The 26,592-nt window shown below is 34.3% G+C and overlaps 1 protein-coding gene across 1 annotated transcript; it reads right to left on the reverse strand.

The window, feature by feature from the left end:
• Positions 1-26,509, reverse strand: FAM199X (family with sequence similarity 199, X-linked). The gene is made up of 6 exons (XM_008590507.1): positions 26,328-26,509; positions 18,241-18,460; positions 9,630-9,779; positions 9,232-9,393; positions 7,818-8,084; positions 1-6,284 (listed from the first exon to the last, which is right to left on the reverse strand). The coding sequence occupies exons 1-6, from the start codon at positions 26,507-26,509 to the stop codon at positions 6,114-6,116; spliced, it is 1,152 nt and encodes a 383-aa protein (XP_008588729.1). The 3' UTR covers positions 1-6,113.
• Positions 26,510-26,592: the final 83 nt, after the last annotated feature.

A 26,592-nucleotide genomic window follows, 5' to 3' on the forward strand; every position in this document is an offset into this window, starting at 1 on the left:
CATATTTCACATACCTAACATTTATTAAAAATTGAAGTTTACAGAAAAGCAGGAGTAAGATTGGCTTCATTAAACAAGCTTAATTAACTTACCTTTGACTAATAAATGAAAGTATTTAATAACACAAAAGGAACTGTGAGAAAAAAATCTATTCCAACCTCTGAAAATAAAAACAAAAGCAGCTAAGACACCTTCTGGAGAGAACAACCACAAACCTCCCTCTAGTGGCAAGAGATAAAGTTGCTGCTGAAAAGCTGAATTGCTCCTGTATCTATACATAAAACTGCTCACAGACATTTCCTTTATAAAATTAAAACTTAAAAAGATTTTCAATCAATACATAAGGAAAATAGATCTTATTTTTTGTCAATAAAAAATTAGACCCAATTTTCACTTACTATAAAGACTGTCTCTAGATATCTGATATCTCCAGAAAAAAACTGTTTTGCCAATTACATTTAGGAAATTGGGGCTTTCACAAAAGTTTAGAGCCCTAACCAAACTGTGAGCAAAATAAAAGAGAGAAATTCTTCCCTGCTGGTAAATGTTCTGAGATGGAGCATGAAAGGAGCTGATTCAGATATATAAGTAGTAAGAAGCAGTGGGGTTTGTAAAAACTCAAGGTATATCAAAAGTGATAAAAATATTACAAGAGTTCTTAATAACCAAAACCATACTTTTCATTTTGATATTCAGTTTCAAAAGACAGCTCTGTCACATTGCCAATTTTAATTACAACCATACATACTCATTTAGATTTAACTACTGAACTACTTTCAAGTACAGAAAGAACTCAAAATAGAAACGACTATTACAGCTATTATTATTCCCTCACAGTTTCAGGAAAAACAGGCTCCATATACACTGTAGTAAGTACAGAATGTACAGAAGACAGTTATATATACAAAAGTGCATTAATATAGTAATACATTTAGCAGGAATACAGGAAAAAAATCCTGGTTAACAATCTGATACATTACAGTATTTAAGACTACTTGAAGATTCTCCAAACCAGTCAACTTCCTACTTGCTTTGGTTATGATATTGATGCTACATAACTAATCTTTCAAACTGAAAACAAAACAGAAATAGTTTGAAATTTTTAACCATCTGTGAAATGTTTTACATACACTTGTGTTCACTGTTAATAGCTTTTGACAACAGTCCAATTAAATTCCCAACACAAAGATTTAGAATGGATAATATTTATATCTAAATTAGAGTATTCAATTATAAAATTAAATTGATCCACTACAGGAACAGACATTATCTGCTGATTCCTAAAAGCCTCAGCTAGATAACCTAACCCCAAAATGTCAATTTAAATCCAATAGGTAAGCTACTGTTAAAGAGCAAGCAGCTCCACAAAACAAGTCATGGCTTCAGGCCACTGTTCTTAGAACAATTCAGAATAGTTAAGTGATAATTTGTCATCTTTACACATCAATTCTACAATTACCTTTACATAGTCAAAGTGTATATGCATAATTGGAGCAATTCTCCCTTTTTCACCCCACCCTCACCACAAAAAAGAACACAAATTTTCACAGGTTCCACTGACCACAAAGATGTAAAAAACTTAATAAGGAAAAAGTACTACATACTGAATTCAGAAAAGACCAAACCAGTTTTTCTGAGTCAGTATGAATGCCAAATTAAAATAATTTAATTTACCATCATGTGATCTATGTTAAAACATTAACATTCTTAATTTGAAAAATACTTAAAAGAGCTGAAAACAAATAATTTTAATACCTGTATTAGAAAAAATATGAAAGTAAAATTTTAGTGAGTCAACTCAGATCTTCAGCTACACCACACAACTTCCTTACTCTTAATAGCCAGTTAGAGGAATTTTCAGAGTTCCTTCTAAGCCTTTTGGAATAAGTAAATTATTTTCCAAAGAAATGACTACAGCATTCTAAGGAACTATGTTCCAGATACTATGCGGACAGAGAAGCCTAGTTCGAAATATCTCTTAGATGGTTCTCATCCACTTAGCATAATATCATTTTTAAGACAAAAATCTGTCTTACTTTATTAGACTTAAAAGTTACCACAGTACATGTTTACAAATACTTATTTCCTAACTAGCAGTTCTTTTCAGGATTGAATTTATATCAAGTTTAGACATGTTGAATGTCAGTGAGCTCAACATCAACACTATTATTTGAATGCAACTAGGAATTTTCCTATCTACTGTTCTAAACTATACACTGACTTTAAGTACCCCCTACCAATTCCAAACAAACATTTTGCTTGAAGACAGAAGTGCTAAAAGGTAATTTGTTAAAGGAAAGAGGAGGGGAGTGTTCCAGCTATTACACAAATGAATTCAAAGAATCCCTAAAGTTAACAAGATAATCAACTTGCTACATAATCTCTATTCTTGAAGGGCTTTTGTCTATACCTTGAAAATTATCGTTCCAGGGGCTGGCTGGTTCACTCAGTTGGTTAGAGCAGTGTTATAATGCCAAGGTCAAGGGGTTTGAATCCCTGTATAGGCCAGTGCCAAAAAAAACATAAACAAACAAATTATCTTTCCAGATACTAAGTTATCTGGTTTTAAAAAATATCCTGGCCTATGACCCTTTTTCAGAAAAAATTTTAAAAAATTAAAGAATACATTAAATTCCACTTTAGATAACTTTCAAGGGTCTTCAATGAAAATAAAGTTATGCAAATAAAACTTAAGATCTGAAGGTTTTTGTTTTGTTTCACACTCTATAACCATTAATTGGTTCAATTTAATGGCTTTGCTTACTGATACCCAACACCATGGGCATTATATGAAATGAATTACAACACCTGGATTACTTTTGAGTTTGGAAAAGCCTGACATTGACAAAAAGTACAGAGTTCACCACCTTTAAGGCACATGAGGCTATAGAGTAAGCCACAAACAAAAAGCCTCTGCTAGAGAACCCAGAAACAGGTAAGACTTCTGTATTGGTTGTATACTAATATTTTGGACTTAAATATGAAGACATTTGATAAATTTAAAAATTTTTAAAGCTCATCAGAATCTGGATACCTTTATACAGTAGTTTCTTGTAATTTTTCCTACATAAGGGGATTTAGCACTTTTAAAAGCTAAGTAAAATGTGATGTCCACCCAATCTATAAAAAGTTATTATTTGAGAAGTCAGTTTCTGGTATTAATTCAGTAATATCTAATTTACCCAAGGAATGGAAGAACTGAACAAAACTGCCATAGCCTAACAAAAAATGAGACAAGTCTCATGAAAAAAAGTGTGATTTTACTCTAAGTTCTTGTTAAGACAGCATGTACTAGCCCTTTATACCCCATTACGCATTAGAGTACACTGTCTTCCTTTAATACAGTTGCAAAACTGTAGAAAAATACATGCCATTTTGTTTAACTCAAGGTTCATACTGTGGTAAGAACTGACATACTACCTTAAGATCTCTAATAATGTGTTTCTGGGTAAATCTGTGAGGACTTTATCATGCCCTCAGTTCACAAGGTTTACTTTAAAAGTTGGTTCTCTGCAGATGAGAATCAACACTGGAGCAGCTAAGTCTCGCCTTTTTATTAATTGGTTAGGGTTCATATTTCAAAACATACTGAGTTGGTTTTGTTTTAAATTGAACTCAGAGATATACCAGATTGAATAAATTATTACTCCAAGAAAGAGATAATCCAAACTTCAATTATCTACATTAGGCATTACAACATAAAAATGTATAGCACATTAACAAAGAAAAAAGAGCTTTTTTGTTTATGTCTTCTGCTGGTTTCTTTTTTTTGGGGGGGGGATAGGGAAAGACTTTTTAATCTCCCCCTAGAATCATAAGCGAGCCCAAATTGTTTATTTTTTTTCTTTTAATCGAAGGAAATATTTTCAATCTCCTCCAAACCAACTTTATGAGCTATCTCTAACTTATAGTACTGTAAAGACAGTGCACCCAGATTTACACAAAATTTTATGATGCACTTCTATAAACACTAAAACCTTCACAAACTACAAATTGGCTTTGTGGCACTTTGGTAAACTTGCTTAAATAGTGACTTAAGTTAAACCTAAGGTAATAAGACTATGTGATTGTTACAAGAATAGAGGAATTGGTCTTAAATTACATCATGACCCTGTTTAGGATTTTCTTTTACTAGTCACTGTCAGGTAAGTAGTTTCCAATATTTGACAGGTAAATGCTGCTCTATGATCTCCAAAAGTGGCCCATTTTCCTTAGAGAATAGGTATAGAGAGCAGGCAATCATTCTGTGGGATCTTGCTTTTGCTAAGAGCAAGTAGAAAACTCATATATTGCTTTTCTCTCTATTTGCTCTTCCTACATCTGGATGAGAAAACAACCAGGTTGACCTTTTCCACCTTCCTCAGAGTATTCTGGGGTCTATCCCCAAGCTCTCTTTGGGCCCTCTAAGCTGGTTATGACCACCAAAGAGGGAGTAGGAGGAAAGTCATAAGGACTATTCCAACCGAAAACCATAGACACATATACGATCTTTTATCTTAGCAAAATTAAAAATTATGACTGTAACAGTCTTCAAAAGGTTACGACCATACCACAGACTTCAACAAAGCTGCAATGTATTAATTTTAATCTTCAATTTCAATTTTGTAACATTCAAGAAACCAAAATTATTTCAAATTTGAAAATACATGATTGTAAGAAAAGTTTAAGACTTTATATCAACTGAGAATTAAGAATTTAAGCTGTTAATCTTCTTAACGAGCTACTTGATATAACAAGTTTAAAAAAGCAGATATCCTATTAACCTCTGGACTCTAGAACTTAAAAAAATATTGATTACAACTCTTCTTCCTACAGAATCATGATCACCTCCCAAATATTATCCACAATTTTAAAAAGTTATGAAAGTCAGAAAGCAGCTTGATTGTCAGTAGTATCAGTTTCCATCTTCTTTAACCCATGTGAGTATTTAAAGATGTGGTAAAAGAAAAGGAAGCTATTTCTAATATTCATGATAAGAAACTCTAGGAAAACATTTAAAGAAATTCCATGATTTCACATTTAAAATTAGAGTTCTATTAATAATCAACAAGCTAAAGTGTTTTCTATACCTCACTGCTCTGTATATTTCTAGCATTTTACAGAGAAATTTAGCAGAACTATAATGTTCATTAATTATTTTTGAACATTAACCTGTTCACATGCCAGAAGCTATTATACCAAATATTAAAAAATTAGAGCTGTGCTGGAAAAAAAAATGGCCTAAGAAAGAACTTGAGAGAGAGATTGATTTTCTGCCTTTGAGACAATTTTACAGCCTAAAATTTCAGAAAGCAATGGAAAAGAATTGGTTGTTTTGCTTAATTGTTTTCTCCATTTGAATATTAATCAATATAGCATCCTGTCTAAAATTCAGCTACTAGTAACATTATTTACTCCATACCATCACTTACAGAAAGAATTCTGAATTTACATAAAGTGATAAACAAAAACAAATCTAAAAGGAAAAAAATTAGGGCCTGTCCTTACACCTTTGAATTAATAATGAATGAAAACAGAACTAAACCTAATGAAGGCACTATTGTAAACAGCAATCTACACCTTGCCCACCCCCACACCTCAAAATAAGATTTCCATCAGGAATTGAGAATTATGCTATGGCCCTTTAGAAAAGGTAAACTAAGAAATCATAACATTAAGAAGGGAACTGAATTATGACCTCTACATATATACATATACTAACATAATAACTACTTGTTAGCAGTACCTTGAAATCTTCAAAACTGTAAAAGTACCAGTCTTTGAAAAAGCCCACTTAACCACCATAAAGTTTAAATAATCAAAATTTTACCTAATCCAGTGGTTTTTAAACTAGAGTGTGCAAAAGAATAACCTGTTAAAACACAATGGTGGGCCCTTCCCCCCATGGTTTCTGACTCACTAGGTCTGGGTTAGGGCCCAGTAGTATGCATCCTAACAACTTCTCAGGTGATGCTGAAGCTGCAGGTCCAGGGACCAACCCCTGAGAACCATTGGCCTAAATTATTAATGGTACATCAGCACAGCCCTAACCAAAATTTTGGTCAAGATGTATGTAAACCAATAAGGATAGAATGCTTTAATGCTCAGAAGGAAAACTGATAAATTCACCCTTATTACATCAAAACATCAACATCTGCTTCATGGTCTTCCTCAGTCACTTTCAAGGACAGCACCTCTTCATTAAGGAAGAGCCCGCTGAGCCTCTCCTTCCGGGCCTGCCTCTGCTCTTTCAGCTGCCTCTTGCGGAAGGCCTTCTGCTGTAACTTCCGCTGCTTGGATCGTTTCTGTCAAAATAAAAAATTCTAAATCAGTAAGGTTTAGTTCTTGGCATAACCACCCCAAAGTATTTTATGGACCAAATTCTCTATTTTCTGAATTTTAAGAGCTGTTCAAATTCCTCTGCAGTCCACGATCCTTGTTCCAATAAGTGAGCCACTGGCTTAGACTTGAAAATGATTGTTCAAGATTCCATTTTATGGTATTTGACCACTGACTCACCTCATTAGGAAGGGCTGAAACTTGATCATTTTGGATAATTATGGATAACCCATCATTTCAAAAACTTTTTTAATCAAATTAAGGTACGTTGGTGTCAATGTGCAGCAAACACACAATTAATACCTTGGGATAATATTGAATACAAATGTAGAGAACATTGCCCAAATCTCTAATGCTTATGATTTTCAGGTGCCTTTCAACCAAAAACACTAGCAGTTTTACAATGTCTGGGAAAGAATCATGCCCTTTTCATATTAAGCAAATACCATCTTAAAAGCCCATCAGAAACCCAATGGGTACTCCAATCCTTGTCACTGGTGAACTGATGCCAAAAAGGAATGACCACATATCCAGAGAAATCCCTTGGCAACCAACAAAGCTGGCTGTTTCTGTTACTTTGCTAAGAATCAGGGAAGGAATCATTGTGTACCTTCAAGTCACCACTGGGTTCCCAAAGAGTTTAAGAGATTCACCTATTGACCTTAAAATGGCTCCAGACTCTGTTGCCATTGTACGGAACCAAACTCCCCTGCTAAGCCACAAAACCATTCTACAGGTTGAGTATCCCTTACACAAAATGCTTGGGACCAGATGTGTTTTGGATTTCAGAAATATCTGCATTATACACTTACTGGTTCAGCATCCCTAATCCGAAAATCCGAAATCCAAAAGGCTCATTTGAGCAATTCCTTTGAGCATTATGTCGGTGCTCAAAAAGTTTCAGATTTTGGAGCATTTAGGATTTCATATTTTCAGATCAGGGATACTCAACCTGTTTATACATGTATACCTTTTTTTTAAAAAAAAAAAGTGCCAAAAAATATTATACAAAATTTTTTCAACTGTGAAGAGTATATAGAAATTACAGAAAACATTATTACATTCTTAAATTAGCTAAGAAGAAACATTCAAGATTGAAACATTAATAAAACATGTAACACACAAAAGACATCATACACAACATTCTCAGGAGCTAATAGACAGCAACATCAGCAACATAGTGAGATTCGCTCAGTAGTGAGTTGCAGTCAATATTGTAATCTTGAGAATAACTCATTTCCCTCAATTTATCTTACAAAACAGACAGAAAAATCAGATAAAATTGAATTCAATATAGCTGTGGGTCAAAACAGTATTTCAAAGTGCTCAGCCCAGAGCTCTTTCCTTGTTCAACAGCAGAGCATCCTGCTTGTTCAATTAAAACTGAAATCCACAGGCATCTAGACAGCAGGATCAGTTTAACTCTTCAAGAAATTTATATGAAGGACTACTAATATTAATATTGAAAGGTAAAGTTTTGTATTGATTAGACGTTTTACTTTTGAATCCCGAATCCGCTCTGCTGCACTTGCAGACAGGTTGCTGTCACTGTGTGCTCGACTCATGTTGGCACTGGAGTTTGAAGCAGAGTTTCCAACACTGGACCCACTGCTGCTTGCAGAACTGACCATGCTGGCACTGCTGCTGCTGGCGCTGGCACTGGCACCGCTCACTCCACTGGTGCTTGCACAACTAAAGTTGCTTCTCTTCCAGGCCTCTCTCGCAGGCCGTTGGCGAAGGCTATGCTCCTTGATATAGTTTCTGACCTTGAAACACACAGACAAAAAATGATTAGTGCTGTTCTTTGATGTTCTACCCTCAAAATGCTAGAAAAAAAAATCATATTGTACTTAACCTAAAAGACTGTCAAAGTGCTGCAGATGCATAATAATAGAACAGAAGGGTGAAAGAAATCTCTGAACTTAGAAACATGTACTAGAAAAACTGACAATGTTCAAAATTCTAGAAAACATGCTATGAAACTAGATTTTAAAAGCATATAAAATATAATCAGTAAATGGAAGGCTACTGACCTTCAGAATATAGGATTATTAAAAAATACAGTACTCAAACAGAAACTAACAATAAAATAAAATAGATGAGATTAGATATCTGTTAAAGGTCTCCATTTAAGATGATTTAGGTAAATGCTGATTATACCTAAGATTAGAGTGTTCCTAAATCTTAGCTAAGGGCCAACAGTACCTGTCTTCAAATGCAAGACATCAATTTACCCTACTAATGAAAAATGTGCTGGAATGTAGGAAATTATAGTGTGTCTGTTGGGAGAAATACTGAAATAAGAAAATTTTTTCATAAACAATGATAAATGCAAAACAAATAAACCAAAAGTAGAAGATTAGAACACAAGAATATAAGTATTCATTCAGCAATGTACCAGAGAAAAAGGGAGCAGCAAACACTGTATTTAGAAGATACCAGAAATGCAGGTCTCAGAATAGCACAGGTAAAATTCATTAGGTTTTACCCTAGCCAGGCTCAATTACTCCATAAAACTATTCAAATCCCTCCACTCAGATGTTCACAAAAGTACAGCTCTCATTAATCAGTATCTTGATTCTGTCAATTCATCTCCTGTAAATCGAATTAGAATAAATGTATACTTAGCTTAACCATCCCTTAAGTGGTGACATTAAGTTTCAAAGCCTATACAACTGAAGAGCAGATTTTAGATCCACAGTGATGCCAGAAAAGTACTGCCAGGTGAGATGTATATAAAACATCTTAAAACTACATGTTCTCAAATATTACTGTCATTTTTTCTAATATTACATTTCACAGCAGTGATTTTGACCTTAATTATCTATGTATTTACAGATGATTATTCAAGTCTACATTTTATTAGATGGCAGTACTTTCAATAGGTGTACAATCTATATTTTCTTTACATACCTGTTTTAGTTTTTCATCTGTGAGACAGTTAAGTTCAATAATAAACTCACTGTCTGTAGGGGAGATTTGAGCAGAAGGATCAATGATTTTAATAATATCAAGTTGCTCCCGAAGACCCATCTCAGTACTGACTTTACGACTCAGATACTCAATATATTCCACCTATGTGATTAAAAATTACAAGTAATATCAATGCAAAACCTCTTCGGTATGTCAATTATAAAGGTTTTATATATCAGAAGCACTTAATATTTGTTCCCTGAAAAACAGTTAGTTAAAGCTCAAATTCAGAGTTAGTAAGTAATCCACATTTACCCAGTAGCTTTAAAAAGGAAATAAACTGAGTTTCACATATTCTCCATATAATTGCTTCTAATTAAGAATGTCAAGATCTTTACCTGCTCATCATTTGTCATTGCACTCCAAGGAAGTTCATCTAAATTCCGGTGCTTGTTTTTCTTTTTAGGAAGCAGGCAAGGTGAACTTGGAATACTGGGTATGACATCAGAAAGAACATCACTCCCACTGGCAATGTCACTGCCTGGTAACTTTATAAAAATAAGGCGGGCAGGGGATAGGGAAAGCAACATTTTTTAAAAACACATTTTAAATATTACAACATTTTGCACACATTGAATAAGTTACTTTAATATAAGACTAATGGCAAATCAGAGGACATTAATTCTGATCCATGCCTATTTCATACAAAGTGGCAACATCAATATACTCTTTGCATATATTCACTTATTCAATGAAAGATCGCTAAAAATCATACTGAAGTCTGGTTAAAATGCTAATTTAAGAGTCAATCATTATTAAGGCTTTTAATTCATAATGTGAATGTGACTAGGGCCCACACAATGTAATGAATAAGAAACACTGGTCTCCATCTTGGGAGACCTGAGTGATCTGCCACTAACTGGCTTTTTTGCCAGGGACTGTGCTAGACATACTGCCAATATAAAGTCAAATAAATCCAGATCCTTGTTCTCAAGTGTGTATTAGCAACCTAAAGACAATTAAAATAACTTAAGATATACTGTTAATATAAAGTAAAACACTTTAAAGACCAGGAGTATTATAAAAGAAAAATTAGAAAAAAAAATGATAAAAGACAAAGGAGATATATAAAAGCAAGCCTAACACACAGAAAATTAAATCAGTTCAAACTGAGACAAATAGAAAAATATGTGCTATAACTTTACACTACCTATTTAAAAATAGTGGATTTAATCTTTTAATAGCTTTATTGATGTGTACTTGATACACAAAAAACTGCACATATTTAATGTATACAATTTGATGAGTTTGGACATATGCATATACCTATGTAACCATCACCATAATCAAGGTAATAAACATCCTTCACCTCCAAAAGTTACAATGAACTTAATTTTAAATAAATGTATTTAAGACATTCATCAAAAAAAAAAATCTTTTCTTCTATAAGGAGTACATAACAACCTTCGAAGATACAGCTTTCATTTTTACAAGGTACAAAACATCAGCTTTTTGTTCTTTTTTGGTTTTATAGAGTTTGCAATTGTATCTGAACTCTGGATGATTTTGAGGTTTCTGAAGTTACCAAGAGAACAGCTACTTTTAGTCATAAAGACTATTATAATCACAGGTATGTGAACTCCTATTGTACACACAGTATTATAACAGGTACAGGGAATTCAAAGGAGTGTAGGTCAGGGTCCTTACATGAGAACTTTGAACTTTATACTTTACTTGGGAAGATAATACAATAAATCCATCATATAGTTATACATGAATGCTAAATTTGAGATGACAGGTCATCAAAGAAAATATCTAGCAGTGGGTTGAAGCTGAAGAATTAAGATTTGGGAGATCAACAAGGGACCAGAGGCAGGTATTAGGGAGTCAATCGCCTAGAAGAGATGAATGAAGCCACAAAAATGGAGTCAATTACTATGTAAGATGTCTATAACATTTAGAACGAAATTGTCTAAGTTAGAGAGAGAGACCATTCTTTCTACACCCCCATAAGTAGCTACTACTCTTAAAAACCACATTTTCACTATGACAGATATTGATGAATCCAAGTGCATAAGTAACTTCCAACAATTTGTATGCTATCTTTTAAAATCTCATTAACTAATACTGCTTGAATTGTTCACCCTTAGTCCTAATTTTATCTAGTAGGTGTTATGAAAAAAATAACTGCTGAACGCACATGTGAAGGCCATCTCTTTCTCAGCCTTTAATGGCAAAAAAGAAAATTCTTTGTTATTTTCCCTTTGACTTCAGGACTTCAAATCACAGTATTACTATATTAGAGATCACCCTGGAGTCCCTTAAACCAAATGAGACACTCCTTATCAGAGGGAAAGGCCTCCCCTACTTTAAGCTACTTTGATAAATGAAGTAGAAAAAGGAACTCTCAAAATTTCTATACTTTCAAATTTTAGGAAAAAATTTCATCTAAATTTTTAGACTATCTGCTAGGTGCCAGACTATATGCTAAGGATTTAAATCTGTACCTTTAATTCTGTTTATGTGTTTGATGGGGGTGAGGGGGTGTAAAAAGGGCAATTAGTAGTTCTTTAGTCATTTTTTCAGGGAGAAGTAAAAAGACCCCAGAATTCAAATCCCAGCACCACTGCTCACTAGCAGTGTGACCTTATGTAGGTTAGTTTGCTTCTTGGAGCCTCAGAGTCTTCAGTAAAATATGGTTAATACCATCAATCTCAAAAGACTGCTAAGGAGTTTAAATTTGATAACATGCCTGGCACATATGCAACACTCAAAATATATATTTTTCTTTTTCCATCCCTTGCTATGGTTTTGAACACTTAAAAAAGGTATCATAAACCCTTAGAGAATGCCAGATGTTGCTAAAGTGGCTGGGTTAAGTTTCACAAGGTAGTGTCTCAAGATGACAAGATGGGGAAAAAGGAAAAGGCATTCAGGTAAGAAGAATAATTTAGAAAATCATAGATGGAAGCAAACATAGAGTGAGGTGAAGAGACCAATATTATTAAAACAGAAAATCGGGGCCGGCCCGGTGGTGCACTTGGTAGAGTGCGGCACTTGGGAGCGCAGGCGGCGCTCCCGCAGAGGGTTCGGATCCCATATAGAGACCGGTCCGCTCACTGGTTGAGCGCAGTGCAGGCGTGACACCGAGGGTTGCGATCCCGTTTCCGGTCGTGGTATGGGCGCGACACTGAGGGTTGTGATTCCGTTACCAGTCACAAAAAAAGACAAAAAAAGGAAAAAAAAAAAAAAACCCAGAAAATCAGTGTTGGGGATTTGAAAGCTCAATGGAAGAACCGGAAGCTGTCATATGATATGTGTAAGTGGGCCGATAACATTTACTAAGTAGAAGTAACTTGAAACTGGTCTTAGGGAAGACTAGTTTAAAAACACTATGGGGACAAAATAGAGTGAGGAAAGATATGAAAAATTTCACATGAAAAACAATTTACAATTTGTTTGATAACCAAATAATGGTAATAAAGAGTCAGATGTTGAAACCAGAAGAAACGGGTGACATTTCAAGGTCATACCACCCACCCAGGGTGATACACTTAAAGACCTAAATTTTTACAGCATGAGAACTGAAACAATGTTATTGATCTTCTAGTCCAAAATCCTCATTTTACAAACAAGAAAAAATAATGTCCAGGGAGGATCATACAACTAGTGGCAGAATTCAAACTAAGACACAAGTACTGTGCTTTTAACTATGCCAGGCAGTCTTTCCTTGGAGGTAGTTTGGAATGAGAGAAGAATGCAATTTGGGATATGGAGAGTTTGTTGTGATAATGGGAGAAGCAAGCACAAGTATCCTTTGAACAGACAACAGTCAGTTTTCACTATGCTATAAGATATGTCACAAAGCAGAGTCTACTCTTTCCCATGGAAACACTGTAATTGGAAGTTACATCACTGACCAAGGATTTAGCATCAGATGATAGGTTAGTATTAAATAATGAGATCATACAAGTGGAAATGTCAAGTAGTCAATTGGTGATATGGGATTATAGTAGCTGTTGTACAGCAGAATTAATTGTATGGGCTCCTCTACACAAGTATTTATTATACCAGCAATTTTCTACGTTATGACTGATAATATATTACGGAATAAAAATGCTTAATAATACCCTCATATTTTTCATGGACGATATTTGGTAAATTTATATTATAGTCAGCAATTGTGACACATGGGGAGAATTAAATCAAACCTCTGCCATATTTTCTTCAGGATGCAGCAAAATTTTATGATTAAAGTCATTTCTTTAACAGATGATGTGTAATTTCAGACTGCACCTCTAGGTTTCAAGTGTGACAGCTGAATTACTCACTCTTTAAATTTTCTAAGCTTTCCTGCTCAACAACGGAAATAAATTTCTCAAGCTCTAAGACTAGTCAAATATATCTTTAATAATAAAAGGACTGCAAGCAAAGAAACTATCAGCAAAGCAAAACGCTTTGATGCTACTTCAAATGCTATAATGCTACTTCATTCTAAAGTTAACATCTAGCATTATCAAGTAGTTAGTATTTCTCTTCCCAGAGAATCTACAAATCACTTATATTTACTTTAGTAATCACTGAAACATCTGTTAAAAAGAAAGATTTAAATAGATGCAGTTATCAATCACAACAGAAGTAATACAAAATTTTAAACTATGGTAAATGATTTTTAGTCTATATTAATCCTAACATATCATTTGTAATTAACTTCTTAGATAATTTACTGCTCATCATTATGAGGTCCCGCAAACACAAGACAGCATTTTAAACCTTTCAGCATATTTAAATAGCAAATATCCATGGTAACAGAGTACCCATACTCCAATTTCAGAAGTGGGAAAACACATTACTAAGGCAGGCCTGATTTTTGTTCCAATGTCATAGTCACTCATGTACATTAACCATGAGTGGTTAGAGATGGCTTTCCACTCTAACTGCTCATGAAATGAGTGAAGAAGCCAGCAATTAAAATTTAAAAATGCCTGCCACCTTGCAACATTATGTATGATTAAGAACCCTAAATATCACATGAAATAAGCAGAAAAAATTTTGTTTTCAGAATTATTAGGATCCCATCTGATTATGTTTTATTAAGAATCCTTACACTCTGATTTTAAATACAAAGTATACACTAAAAAGAAAATGAGACACTGAGAATAAAAAGGTACCCACACGAAAATGATAACTGCTGTGTTACCTATAATAGAAAAAAATTGAAAGGGGTGTAAATAGGGGAAAGGTTTCACAAGTTCTGGCACATCTAATAGCAGGAATATTACACAGTCATTAAAAATTCATTATTAAGATCATGAAAAAATTTATGATATGTTAAATAAGAAAATCTTCCTAACTTCTTCTATGAGGCCCATATTACTGTGATATAAAAGACAAAGACACAACAGCACAACCAGCATGCAGAAGCATATTAAAAGGATTAGATACCATGACCAATTAGGATTTATTCCAAGAAAGCAAAGGTGTGGTTCAATATACGAAAATCAATCAATGTAATACATCATATTAACTGAACGAAGGAAAGAGAAAACACAATAATCTCAATAGATTCACAAAAAACATTTGACAAAACCCCATAAACTTTCATGATAAAAACACTGAGCAAACTAGAAATAGAAGGGAAATTCCTCAGTATGATACAGGGCATTTATGAAAAACCTACACCTAACATTATACTTAACAGTGAAAGAATAAAAGTTCTCCTCTGAGATCAGGAAAAAGACAAGGATGCCCACTTTCACCACTTCTATTCAACACTGTACTAGAGATCTAGACAGGGCAATTAAACAAGAAATAAAAGGCATCCAGATTGGAAACAAAAAAAAAAGAAGGAAAGCTATCTCTATTCACAGATAATATGATATTTAATATCAAAAACCCTAAAGAATCCACAAAGGAAAAAAAAAACTATTAAAACTAATCAACAAGTTCAGCAAAGTTGCGGGTTACAAAATCAATAAAAAAATCAATTGTATTTCCATAAATACATTAGCAATGAATCCAGAAATAAAAATAAGGAAAAAATACCATTTACAACCAGAATTAAAAAGAATAAAATATTTAAGGATAAATTTAGCCAAGCAAGTATAAGACTTGGACTTTGAAAACTGCAAAACACCATTGAAAAAAATTAAACATAAATAAATAAATTCCATCCCATATTCATGGACTGAAATATTAATATTGCTAAGATGGCAGTACTCCCCAAAGTGATCTACAGATTTAAAATTCCAACTGTGCCTTTTGCAGAAATGGACAGCATGATCCTAAATTCATATGCAATTGCAAGGGACCTCAAATAGCCAAAACAATTTTTATAAAAAGACAAAGTGGGAGTACTCACACTTCCCAATTTCAAAACTTACTACAAAGCTACAGTAATTAAAACAGTGTGGTACTGGCATAAAGATAGACACATACATCAATGGAATAGAATTGAGAATCCAAAAATAAACACATACATGTATGATCAATTCATTTTTGACAGGGTGCTCAGACCATTTGCTGAGGAGAGAATAGACTTATTAACAAATGTTGTTGGGACACCTGGATATCCACATGCAAAAGAATGAAGTTGGACCCCTATCTTACCCCATATACATAACTCAAAATGGATCAAAGACCTAAATGTAAGAACTAAAACTCTAAAACTCTGATAAGGAAACAGGTAAAAATCTTCATAATCTTGGATTAGGCATTGTTTTTTTAAAAAATATGACATAAGTACAGCAAAGAAAAAATAAATTGGATGTCATCAAAATTAAAAACTTTTGTGTATCGAAGGATACTATAAAGTGAAAAGACAATCCAATCCACAGAATGAGAAAACAGTTTTGCAAATCATACATCTGATAAGGATCCAGTAGCCAGAATATGGGAAAAAACTCTTACGACAATAAGACAAACAACAAAAACACAAATACTAATTTAAAAATGGGCAAAAGATTTGAATAGACCTTTCTCCAAAGAAGATATACAAATGGGCAATAAGCACATGAAAAGATGCTCAAAACCATAAGTAATTAGGGAAATGCAAATCAAAACCACAACGATACCACTTTACACCCAATAGGGCGGCTATAACCAAGAAGACAGACAATACCAAGTATGGGCAAGGATGTGGAGAAATTAGAACTTTCATACATTGCTGGTGGAAATGTAAAATGGTGCAGCCATTCTGGAAAATATGTTGGCAGTTACTCAAAAAGTTAAACATAGAGTTATCATATGACCCAGCAATTTTACTCCTAAGGGTATATCCAAGAGAATTAAAAATATACACCTATTTAAAAACTTGTACCTGAATGTTCATAGCAGTATTATTCATAATAGCCAAAAAGTGGAAACAACCCAATGTCTATCAGCTGATGAATGGATAAATAAAATGTGGTATATCCACATAATGGAAATTATTCAGCCATAGAAAGGAATGAAGTACAGTACTGTTACAGTTTACAACATGGATGAATCTTGAAAACATTATCTGAAGTCAAAGAAGCCAGACACAAAAGGCCAACATGTTATATGAGTCCATTTATATGAAATATCCAGAAAGGCAAATCTACAGAAAAAATAGATCAGTGGTTGCCAGGTGATGGTGGCAGGGGGAAATTGGGAATACGTGCTAATGGATATGGAGTTTCTTTTTGGGTTAATAGAAATATCCTGGAATTAGTGCTGATGACTGTACAACACTGTGAATATATTAATAACTACTGAATTGTACATTTTAAAATGATTTAAATGGTGAATTTTATCTCAATTTTTTAAAAAGTTTTTAAAAGTTTCAATAATTGTATACTCAAATGATATTTACAACTATATATAACACAGAAGTTGAAATAATATAAAAATTAAAATGGAGGGGCTGTGAATGATCTTTTTCTCTTTAAAAACTTCTCTTAATTCTCAGTGTAGCATTGCTTGTAACAACAAAAACCTGAAACCAACCTAAATGACCATTATTAGTGAACTAATTAAATAAATTATGTAGTTATGAAAAAGAATGAGATATATTAGTTGAAAAAAAGCATAGGGCCAACAATGGATGAAGTATGACCCCATCTGGGTGCTTATAATGATATGCAAACATACATGTATCAGGATAAGCTCTTAACAGTGGTAACCACAGTGGAGTCGGACTTGGAGACTCATTTTTAATTTGATGCCATTTTGTATTACTTGAAAACTGTTTGAAATAAAACAATGTTCAATTTCTCTTATGGAATACAATTTCAAATGTTTAGAAGGCTTTCAAACATAGTAGGCATTCAATTTTATCTACTGAATAAAACATTTGCTATATGGAAGAAAAGCTTCTTGAAATGTCATTGTCTGTTACAATCAGAAAATGGATGTTCAATAACACGATCTACATTTTCTGATAGATTGCACTCATTATAAAGCAGCATTTTCAAACAATTTGCCACAAAGCCATTTTACATGGTACACATGCCACAAGAAGAAAAAACAATGTCAGGCAAAAAAAATCTCTACATACAAAGAGAATACAAAATGAGAAATTAAACTTTATTTCTGATAAAAGAACCAAAAATTATGGATTTGTAATTATGATTTATGGTATTAGATACATTACATGATCCTGATGTGTTTCTTATAAGGGCAAAAAGGCTATTTATTATAAGGTAAGAAAAGTAAACTAGCTTGGATTCATGCATAGAAAGGTACTGATGATACATAATAATGGTAATATTAAACAAATATCAAATTACTTATTAAATTATATTAATATAATGAAAATCTACAAAAAGATATCTGTAGCATCAGAAGCCTAAACGGTACATTAGCAAAAATAAAGGATACATATCCATTTAATTTTTAACCTTAAAGTATGTTGTCAGAGAATCTCCACAATAGGATAAACACTAGAGAAATTTACTTTGAGGTAGAGATGAAAATATCAAAAGAAAAATTTATACATCTACTTATGTAGTAATGATGCCAATAAAAGAAAAAAAAAAAAAAACCTACCTGCCATTCAAACTCGCTATCTGACCAATCCCAGTAAGTGCTAATGGAAGAAGAGACATCACTGCAGACACTCCCCTCAGGGAATAAATCAAAAGAAGTGAAGTCTTGATCATCCAACAGGGAATAGCAATCATCTTGATCTCCAACAGAAACTGATGAAAACAGTTCCTCACTGCATTCTGAGCTGGCAACACTTGTTCCACAAGAAGTTAGGTTCCACCTTCAAAAACACAATACATGCAAAAAAAAAGAAAAAAGAAAAAGTACAACAGAAACTGCAGAATCCACACAATTTTAAGACATTACTAGAACACATTTATGACATTTAAGAAGAATGCAAGTACATTTTAGGTATGATAATGATGTGGTTATACTGAAAAAAGCCCCTACCTTTTCAGGAAAAATACTAAAATATTTATAAATGAAATATGTCTGGCATTTGCCTCAAAATAATAACAGGTGGGGGATGAGCAGGGGTATAGATGAAGCATGATGCCATATATGAATAATTGTTGAAGCGGGGCAGCAGGTATATGGGGTTCATTACACTATTCTCTCTACTTTTGCAGCTGTCTGAAAAATTTTATAATAAAATATCTTAAAAGAAGGATGTATTTAAATTAGAAATAAAGTACGAGGGTACTTCAAAAAGTTCGTGGAAAAGTAGAATTAAAAATATGAATCTTTCCATGAACTTTTCAAACACTCCTCTAAAACCCACATCCATTAGCAAAACCTATAGCATAGCAGTCGTGAGTAAGCTCTGGAGTCAGACTGAGTTCAAATTCTTGCTCTGTCACTTGCTAACTACTTGATCTTAGGCAAATTACAGACTCTCCAAAACTGTGTCCCCATCTTTAAAATAGAGTTTTTGTGAAGATTACATGAGAATGCATCAGAGCATTTAGTACACGTAAAAAGTGCTCAATACATGGCAGCTATTATTATTAAATTAAAGGAAGAGGGGAGCCACTGCAGGGCAGAGAAGAGCACCAACAAAGAACACAGGTAGAAGTTCAAGAAGTGTTTGTTATATTTAAGTAAATTTTACATATTAATGTTACACAAGCTCATTACAAAGATGTTGGAATGAGAAAAGAGTGAAAAAGATTAAAATGACCAATAATCCCATTACCCAGCAATAACTAACCCATAATATTTTGGTATTATTTTTCTATGTACATATATGTTTTTTACATAATCAGCAATCATTCTGCGTATACATATTTTAGTATCTTTTTTCCACTAAATTATATATACTTATCATTTTCCTAAGCACATTACTTAAAAATATTTGAATGCCTATATAATATTTAATTGATTAAATTTATCATAATGTATTTAACCTTATTCCCCCAATAATATACACATATGCTATTTCCAATTTTTTTGAATTACAAATAATACTGAAATGAACCTTTCGGTTTATAGTGATTTGTCCAAATATAAATTCTCTCATGGATAAACTGCTTAAAAGGTAAGTACTGAGTCAAAGAATGTGAACACTTCTAAGGGTCATGGTATATTTAGCCTTTCTGAAAGCCTGCACCAATTTACACTGCCCAAGGCAGTATATAAAAGTGCTCATCTAACCACAACCTTAACAGCACTAAAATTTTTATTGAAAAATTTTTTACCTATCTGATAAGACAGAAACATTTTTATATCAATTTGTATTTCTTTGATTAACAAGATCACAATTTAAAATATTTGTTAGCTATTTTGCTATGGTGTTTTTCTATGTGTTAATGTTTTTATTTTTTATTTTGTAAGGTTTTTTATGTATCAAGGATATTAACATTTTTGTCTGCAGTATTTATTGCAGGGTTTTTTTTGTTTTATTTGGGGGGGTCTTGAAATCTATCAACCTATCAATCTGTTTTCTTTTGTAAATTTCCACTAGTTTTATATTATTAATGAGATAATCTTCATTGCTTTAGCAGTAGCGTAGGGAATCAATCCTTAAGGTAATGATTTAGCATTTCCAATACTAATAAGCTACTGAAATAATGATTTCCTGAAGAAAAGCCTGTTACTTACCTATTATTTTTTCTCATCCTTCATTAAATCCAGTTTTTCTTAATTATGTAGTTCATTTTTTAACTTCCTCCCTTATTTTGTATGGCTAATCTTAAATTCAGAGGTTCCTGATTTACAAAATCTTGGCAACTCGAAAAATTTTATGGCACCTTTTCCTTTGAGTTAAAAGTAGAGCATTTTAAAGCATTAAAACACAGAGAGAGACACACAGAAACATACACACTAAGCTATTATAATTCAGTAAATAAAAATCAGATGTCAATAAATTTTTATAAGTAGGCAAAAATCTTCATCTAAGAATCCTAGAATACCTTATAATACTGCTTTTCATCATATGCTTGCTAAGTGGGCAGTATCCGCACTTTTTTTTTTTTTTTTTTTTTTGCACTTTTTAAAGATTAGCAAACCTAGTAGAACTAACCAAATTTCCCAGGTCTTGTAATAAAAGATACGAACAGCAATCACAAGTTCTGTCCTGGACACATGCGTCCTGAGCAACCTATTTTTTCTAATTGTATGTGACTTTTTTTCCCGCTTTATTCATTCACCCATTCAACAAACATTTAGTCAGTATCTTCTATGTGCCAAATATTATTTCAGTGCTAGGCAAAGCTGTTAGATAATTGTTTTTAATTAGAATTTCTTTTCAGCTTACAAAAATTCTGTAGAAATGTGTTTCCCTCCATGAGTAATAACAACATTCCTTTTATTAAACTATGCCATACTTAATAATCTAACCATTAGATCACTGACAAAGGAGTCAGGAATTTGCTTGGTTTTGTGCTCTTACTTCTGGGCAAAATCAGTATGTTCCTCAATTTTTCAAGTTCATGACTAGATAACAACATTCCAGATATTCTCAAAAGCCTTTGCCTTTTTTAAAGAAAATTATCATTGGCATGTAAGCTGGACTCACAGTTGAAAGAAATCATTTACAAAATAGAAAAATAGTATTTTTACTATTAAAATATTTTTTAATTCTATATCTTCTAATTTGCAAATATTATTTTAACTATATTTTAAGGCAATGTTGATAAAAACAAAGTAGGAAGTACTCTATCCAATGCTGGTGGGAATGTAAATTGACATAATCTTTCTGAAAAGCAATTTGGTAGTATATGCATATCAAAAGCCTTAAAAAGGTTCATTCCTTTAGACTCAGAAATTTGGAAAGATGTATGTCCAAACATGTCCAAACATTATTATAACAGCTAAAAAGGGAAAATAAATGCCCCAAAACACGAGGAATAGTTAAATAATATATCTAAATAATGGTATTTTTATAAATACCAAAAATCATCTTTTCAGACTATTGAAAAGAAAAACACTAAACAATACAAGTGAAAATAAGCAGGTCACAAATTGCATATACATCTTGATCCTGATTTTTAAAAATTATATATGTACATAGAAATAACATTAAAAAAACACCAAAATGTTGACAGTTGTTACCTTTGGGGAAAGGGATCATGAGTGGTCTTTATAGTTTTTTATATGCTCACAATTTTCTATAATGAGCTTTTATAATAAACATTTAAGTGTGATTATTTTAGATTGTTCTGTCAGTTTCAAACTTGTAATAAATGCCCATTGTGTGTTCAGCACTGAACTATTTAAATTTACAAGCTCTTAACATCTTATTCCACTAAGAAAAACCTGCCCAACACTAAGATTCTAGCTATAACCATAACATTACTCTCAAGGGACTTTCTCCAAAATCTTAAAAGAAAATGTGGAGAAGAATCCCATTGAAAGTGTAATTAACTCAATTACTAGGCTTGTTGCCCAAATTTTAACTAAAAAAAAAAAAAAAAGGAAAGCCAAGAACATTTCTCTGTAAGGCTTTTGAGCAAGAATATACAGACTAAGGACTTCCAAGTGGTATTTTGGTAAACAGCCATTTAAATGTTAAAATTAAGAAAAGCACATGCACCATGTACACATTCCTCTGCAGCCCCCTCCTCTCTCAAGGGAACCTAACCATTACCTCTCAGGATGAGAATCAGCCAATGAGCACTACTGAATAAAGTTTTAACTGTTAAGCTGATGAAAGTCATTCCAAATCTATGCTAGGCATTCATTCTTAGGGGACAGTCTCCCATCATCCCTTGTGGTCATCACTGACTCCCTGCCAGAATCCCTCTACAGCCACCCTGATCTCTCCTATACCTCTGGAGCCCAAAAGGCCATCAAGGTTGCAAGTTAGAACAGATGACACAACCCTCTACCCTACTTTCTTAAGTTCCCTACTCTCCTCCCAGCTATGCCAGTTGTCTTAGGATCATTACCCATATTTCCTACCCTCCATGGAAGTAAAAAACATTCCCTTTCATTTCTAAGGCTAATTCTCCCATTTGGGCTTCTGAGTTCCTCACCTCCAACTCCTCTAATCCCACCCTCTCCTGTATTTTCAACTTCTTCCTTTCCTGTGGCCTATGACTATGGAGCAAAACTATTCTTGGAAAAGAAAAACCAACCAAAGCAAAAAACAAATGAAGAAACACTCACTTCCCTTTCAAATTATCACTACATCTCCATCTCCTTCTTCCTTTCCTTGCTAAATTCATTGAAAAGAGCTTTCACTCTCTCAACTTTTGTAACCTGTCGTTCCATTCCTATCACACTACTGAAATTTTTGTAGATTACTCGCAAATCTATATTTCTAGCCTGGATATTTCTCCAAAGCCTGACCTCCATTCTCAACTCGTCTCAAGTCCGCAAACCAAATTCTTCCAATGTGGTTCACCCATCTGTGACCCACGGTTCTTCTGCACCTCTAAGTCTTTATCTAGATAGGAAAACTGTGGGTTGTACAAAAGGCACACAATAATCTTGGAGTTTTTCTGGTTAATGGTGATTGAAAATGGGGCTACGTAACTCATTTATACAATAGTTCATTTCATATCCTGCCAATAGGGTGTACAAAAGTAAGGCACTGTCCTCCCACACACTTTTCACAATTGTTCAATGTCAAGGTCTGATGCACTCCTGAAAGATGAAGAAAATAACACATCTGGTAGTTCACATTAACCTCTTTCATCTCAAGATTTAATCATAGGTCCTATCAATATTATAATTTCTTCCAATTTGCTATATGACATCCTTTTTTGGTGGTAGTGGTGGTTGCAGTAGACATGGTTAGTGCACAAAATGTGCCCTGATGGAAGTGCTAAGAGAAAACCCCCCCATTCACATCAGAAAAACCCTATTCCCAAAACCAAAGAAAATATCTTAAACACTATATATATTCCACACTGACATTTCAAAAATTTTTTTTAAGTTCATCAATATTTTTGGCATATTGAAATTTATTCTATATTCCCAAAATTCTGTACAAACCAAATTAGGTCACAAAATCTTAAAAGATACTTCCTAGGAAGGTGTGAATTCTTAGGCAAGTGGCTGTGTCCATGTAATTCATTCTCTACTGAACCTAGACCAGTGACACACCAGGCTACATGACTGGCAACTCTAATCTGAACATCGCATACATTCAACTTCAGAGTCTGTATTAATGCCCTGAATCTTTTGGTTAATGAAGACTCCAAGTATTGCTCAGAATCCAGTAAAGGAGCAGGCACCAAACTGTCATCATCATAAGGCCCTTATCAAGGGCATTATTTAAACAATCTCCACAGTTTTCTTAACAGGTAACAAGAAGGAAGTAAAATAAAGGTAAACTAAGTATCTACCCACTGACAAGCTTTCTATTTTCCATTAAGTTTGTTTTACAATGACTAAACCAAAAACAGAATTTCAGTATTCAACCATTCAGATCTTATTTTTGGATTGTTGCTTCAATTGGTGAATGATGTGATATGAAGAAAAAAGGTGACACATACAACTCCAAAATAAAAGAACTCCCTAAACTAAACTTTGCTCACATATATGATTTAGCTGTTTGCTTCTCCCTCAAAAGAAATGGCTGGAAACATACGGTCCTCTCAAACACCATCTTGAGGAGGGGTAAGAAGGCAGAACATTCCAGAAGCAGAAAAGATTTAAAAAGCAAAGTTCCCTAGGGTAGAAACATCATCTGCTGTAAATATTGCTAATTCTGCTTCTCCTAATCTCTGCTGAAAAGGATACAAAGCATTACAACCCCCTGCAACATTCTAAGCCTTGTGAAAGCGTAGGAGAGGAAGGCTAAAAAAAAAAAAAAAAAAAAAAGCAGGCAGTATCTACAAAAAATAATGCTTGACTTAGAAAAAATGGGGGTAGACAGGAACCTCCCCCTCCACCCTGTTTCATTCTGGGAAAATAGCCTTGACCTTATTTACCACAGTCTTTAAGAAAAGGGGAAGAAAAAACAAAGAAAAAATCGGGAGGAGGAAGAACAGAACAAGCTGTAAGAGATAACTTTTTCTCCTTGCTTCACTCCCCATCACCTCCACCAGTTCAGAACAAGCTGTAAGAGATAACTTCTTCTCCTTGCTTCACTCCCCATCACCTCCACCAGTTCTGGCAGTGCTTACCCTCAACCTCTGCCCCCACTCCCCTGCCCTCATTATGAGAGCAGGCTAATTTAGACATCATTTAACTTTCCTGTATGTATTACTTGCTCCAATGCTACAAAAATTAAATACCAAATATGTGCAATGGTATTATTTTATTTTATATTATTTTCCAATGCAAATACCTTAAACACACTTGATATCATGAATATGCTACATTCATGTTATAGCTACATCATGGGTCAAACAGGCTTCTGTGAGTTAGTCTAAGAACCTATAATTACCATTTATAACACTGGATCCATTAGTTCTGTTCCAAGATTGATCACTGGCTCCATAGGAGTAATCTTGGCTCACCTGGCTAGGTGTGATGACCTTGAACTCAGTCTTTTCTCTCTGGTCCTCAGTTTCTTCATTTTTGCAATGAGGACTTGGAATTGCAGTAACAAATTTATTACCACTTCTTTTGAAATGTGTTAAACTGATGTTCCATATGATTATTTAATTATAACACCTTGTTTCTACAGACTATAACTTTTTTTTTTCTTTTTTAAGGTAGAAATCCCGTTTTATACTCACACATTCCTGGTAGAAGCTCAGTAAATCTGTAGATGGATTTAAGAGGTGGGAGGAGGGAAACTTGCAAAAGACATTAGAATTTGGAAGGATTTGATCAAACTCACATTGTAAACCTGGATCAGAAATCAGAACTTGACTTCTTTATTTATCTCCAGTATTTTCCATAACTGAACCCTTCTCCTAGTCCCTTGTCCACACACTCTCCCAGCCCTTTGTAGACATATCTCAAATATCCATCTATAACAAAGGTTGAAGTTGTATGTAAAACATTTTCAAATCCCCCACAACATTTGATGTAACACTTAAATGCTTACATGAGAGAATTCTCCAGAACGGTACCTTCCCATACAACCACTTAGTAGATGCAACCTCTGAATAAATTTGTACCAAGCCTGCTCTAAGCCTTGCTCAGTACCCGCGACTGGGGGAGCAAACCAAGGGATATGTTACATGAAGGAATTTTCCAGATTTAAGCTTATACATTTTGGCAGGGCCTAAAGCGCTAATGCAAAGAGTTCATAAAGGAGAAAAGGAAAAAAAAAAAAAAGAATCCACCAGTTTCTTAGAGCTCCACTAAAAAATGGGGTGGGTGGGTGAAGGGAATAGGACTGTGAGACAGGTTAAAAATTGGGTAAAAGAAGGCTTCAGCCTTAAAAGTGCCAGCTTTCAAAAGATCCATGGATTGATTTGAGCCATCGAAATCCACTCTATAGCGTACCGGAAATGGAAGGGGTTAAACTTTTGCAGATGGATGGTACCAGGGGAACATCAAAAAATCAAGGGTGGGGGTTTGGAATTCGCAGGGTACAGATGCGGGGGGGCGGGAAGGGGGAAAGGAGAAGGTAGGGAAGGGAGGATTCCCTGTAGCCAGAAGATGAATGCGGAAAAGAGAGTAAATCGCTGGTAGAACGGAAAATTGGAGGGCAGGGGTGAAAATAGGGAGGGGGAGCAGGGAAGGAACCTGGGCGTGAACCCGGGCATGAGCGCTGGTCAAAGGAAGGTGGGGGAAGGGGCGATTGGAAGTGCAGCCAGGGGCGAAGGACCAGAACGGGGGCTTGTTGGGGGGGGGGCGCCCCGGCGGTCCCCCGCTCGCTTGGACAGGTGCCCACCCCGCGAGGAGGTCCTAAGAGCGGGAAGGGCTCCTCAGGGGTTAGAAACTTCTCGTACGAAGTGGTGGCTGACGCCTCGTCAGACATGGTTGGAGACGGCCTGGCTAGGTTTCCCTCTCTGGTCCTGGGCTGCTCTGGCGTTCGCCCCTACCCCCAATATAACCTGTCCA

This window comes from Galeopterus variegatus, unplaced genomic scaffold (genome assembly GCF_000696425.1).
Source record: "Galeopterus variegatus unplaced genomic scaffold, G_variegatus-3.0.2 Scaffold6166, whole genome shotgun sequence".
NCBI lineage: Eukaryota > Metazoa > Chordata > Mammalia > Dermoptera > Cynocephalidae > Galeopterus > Galeopterus variegatus.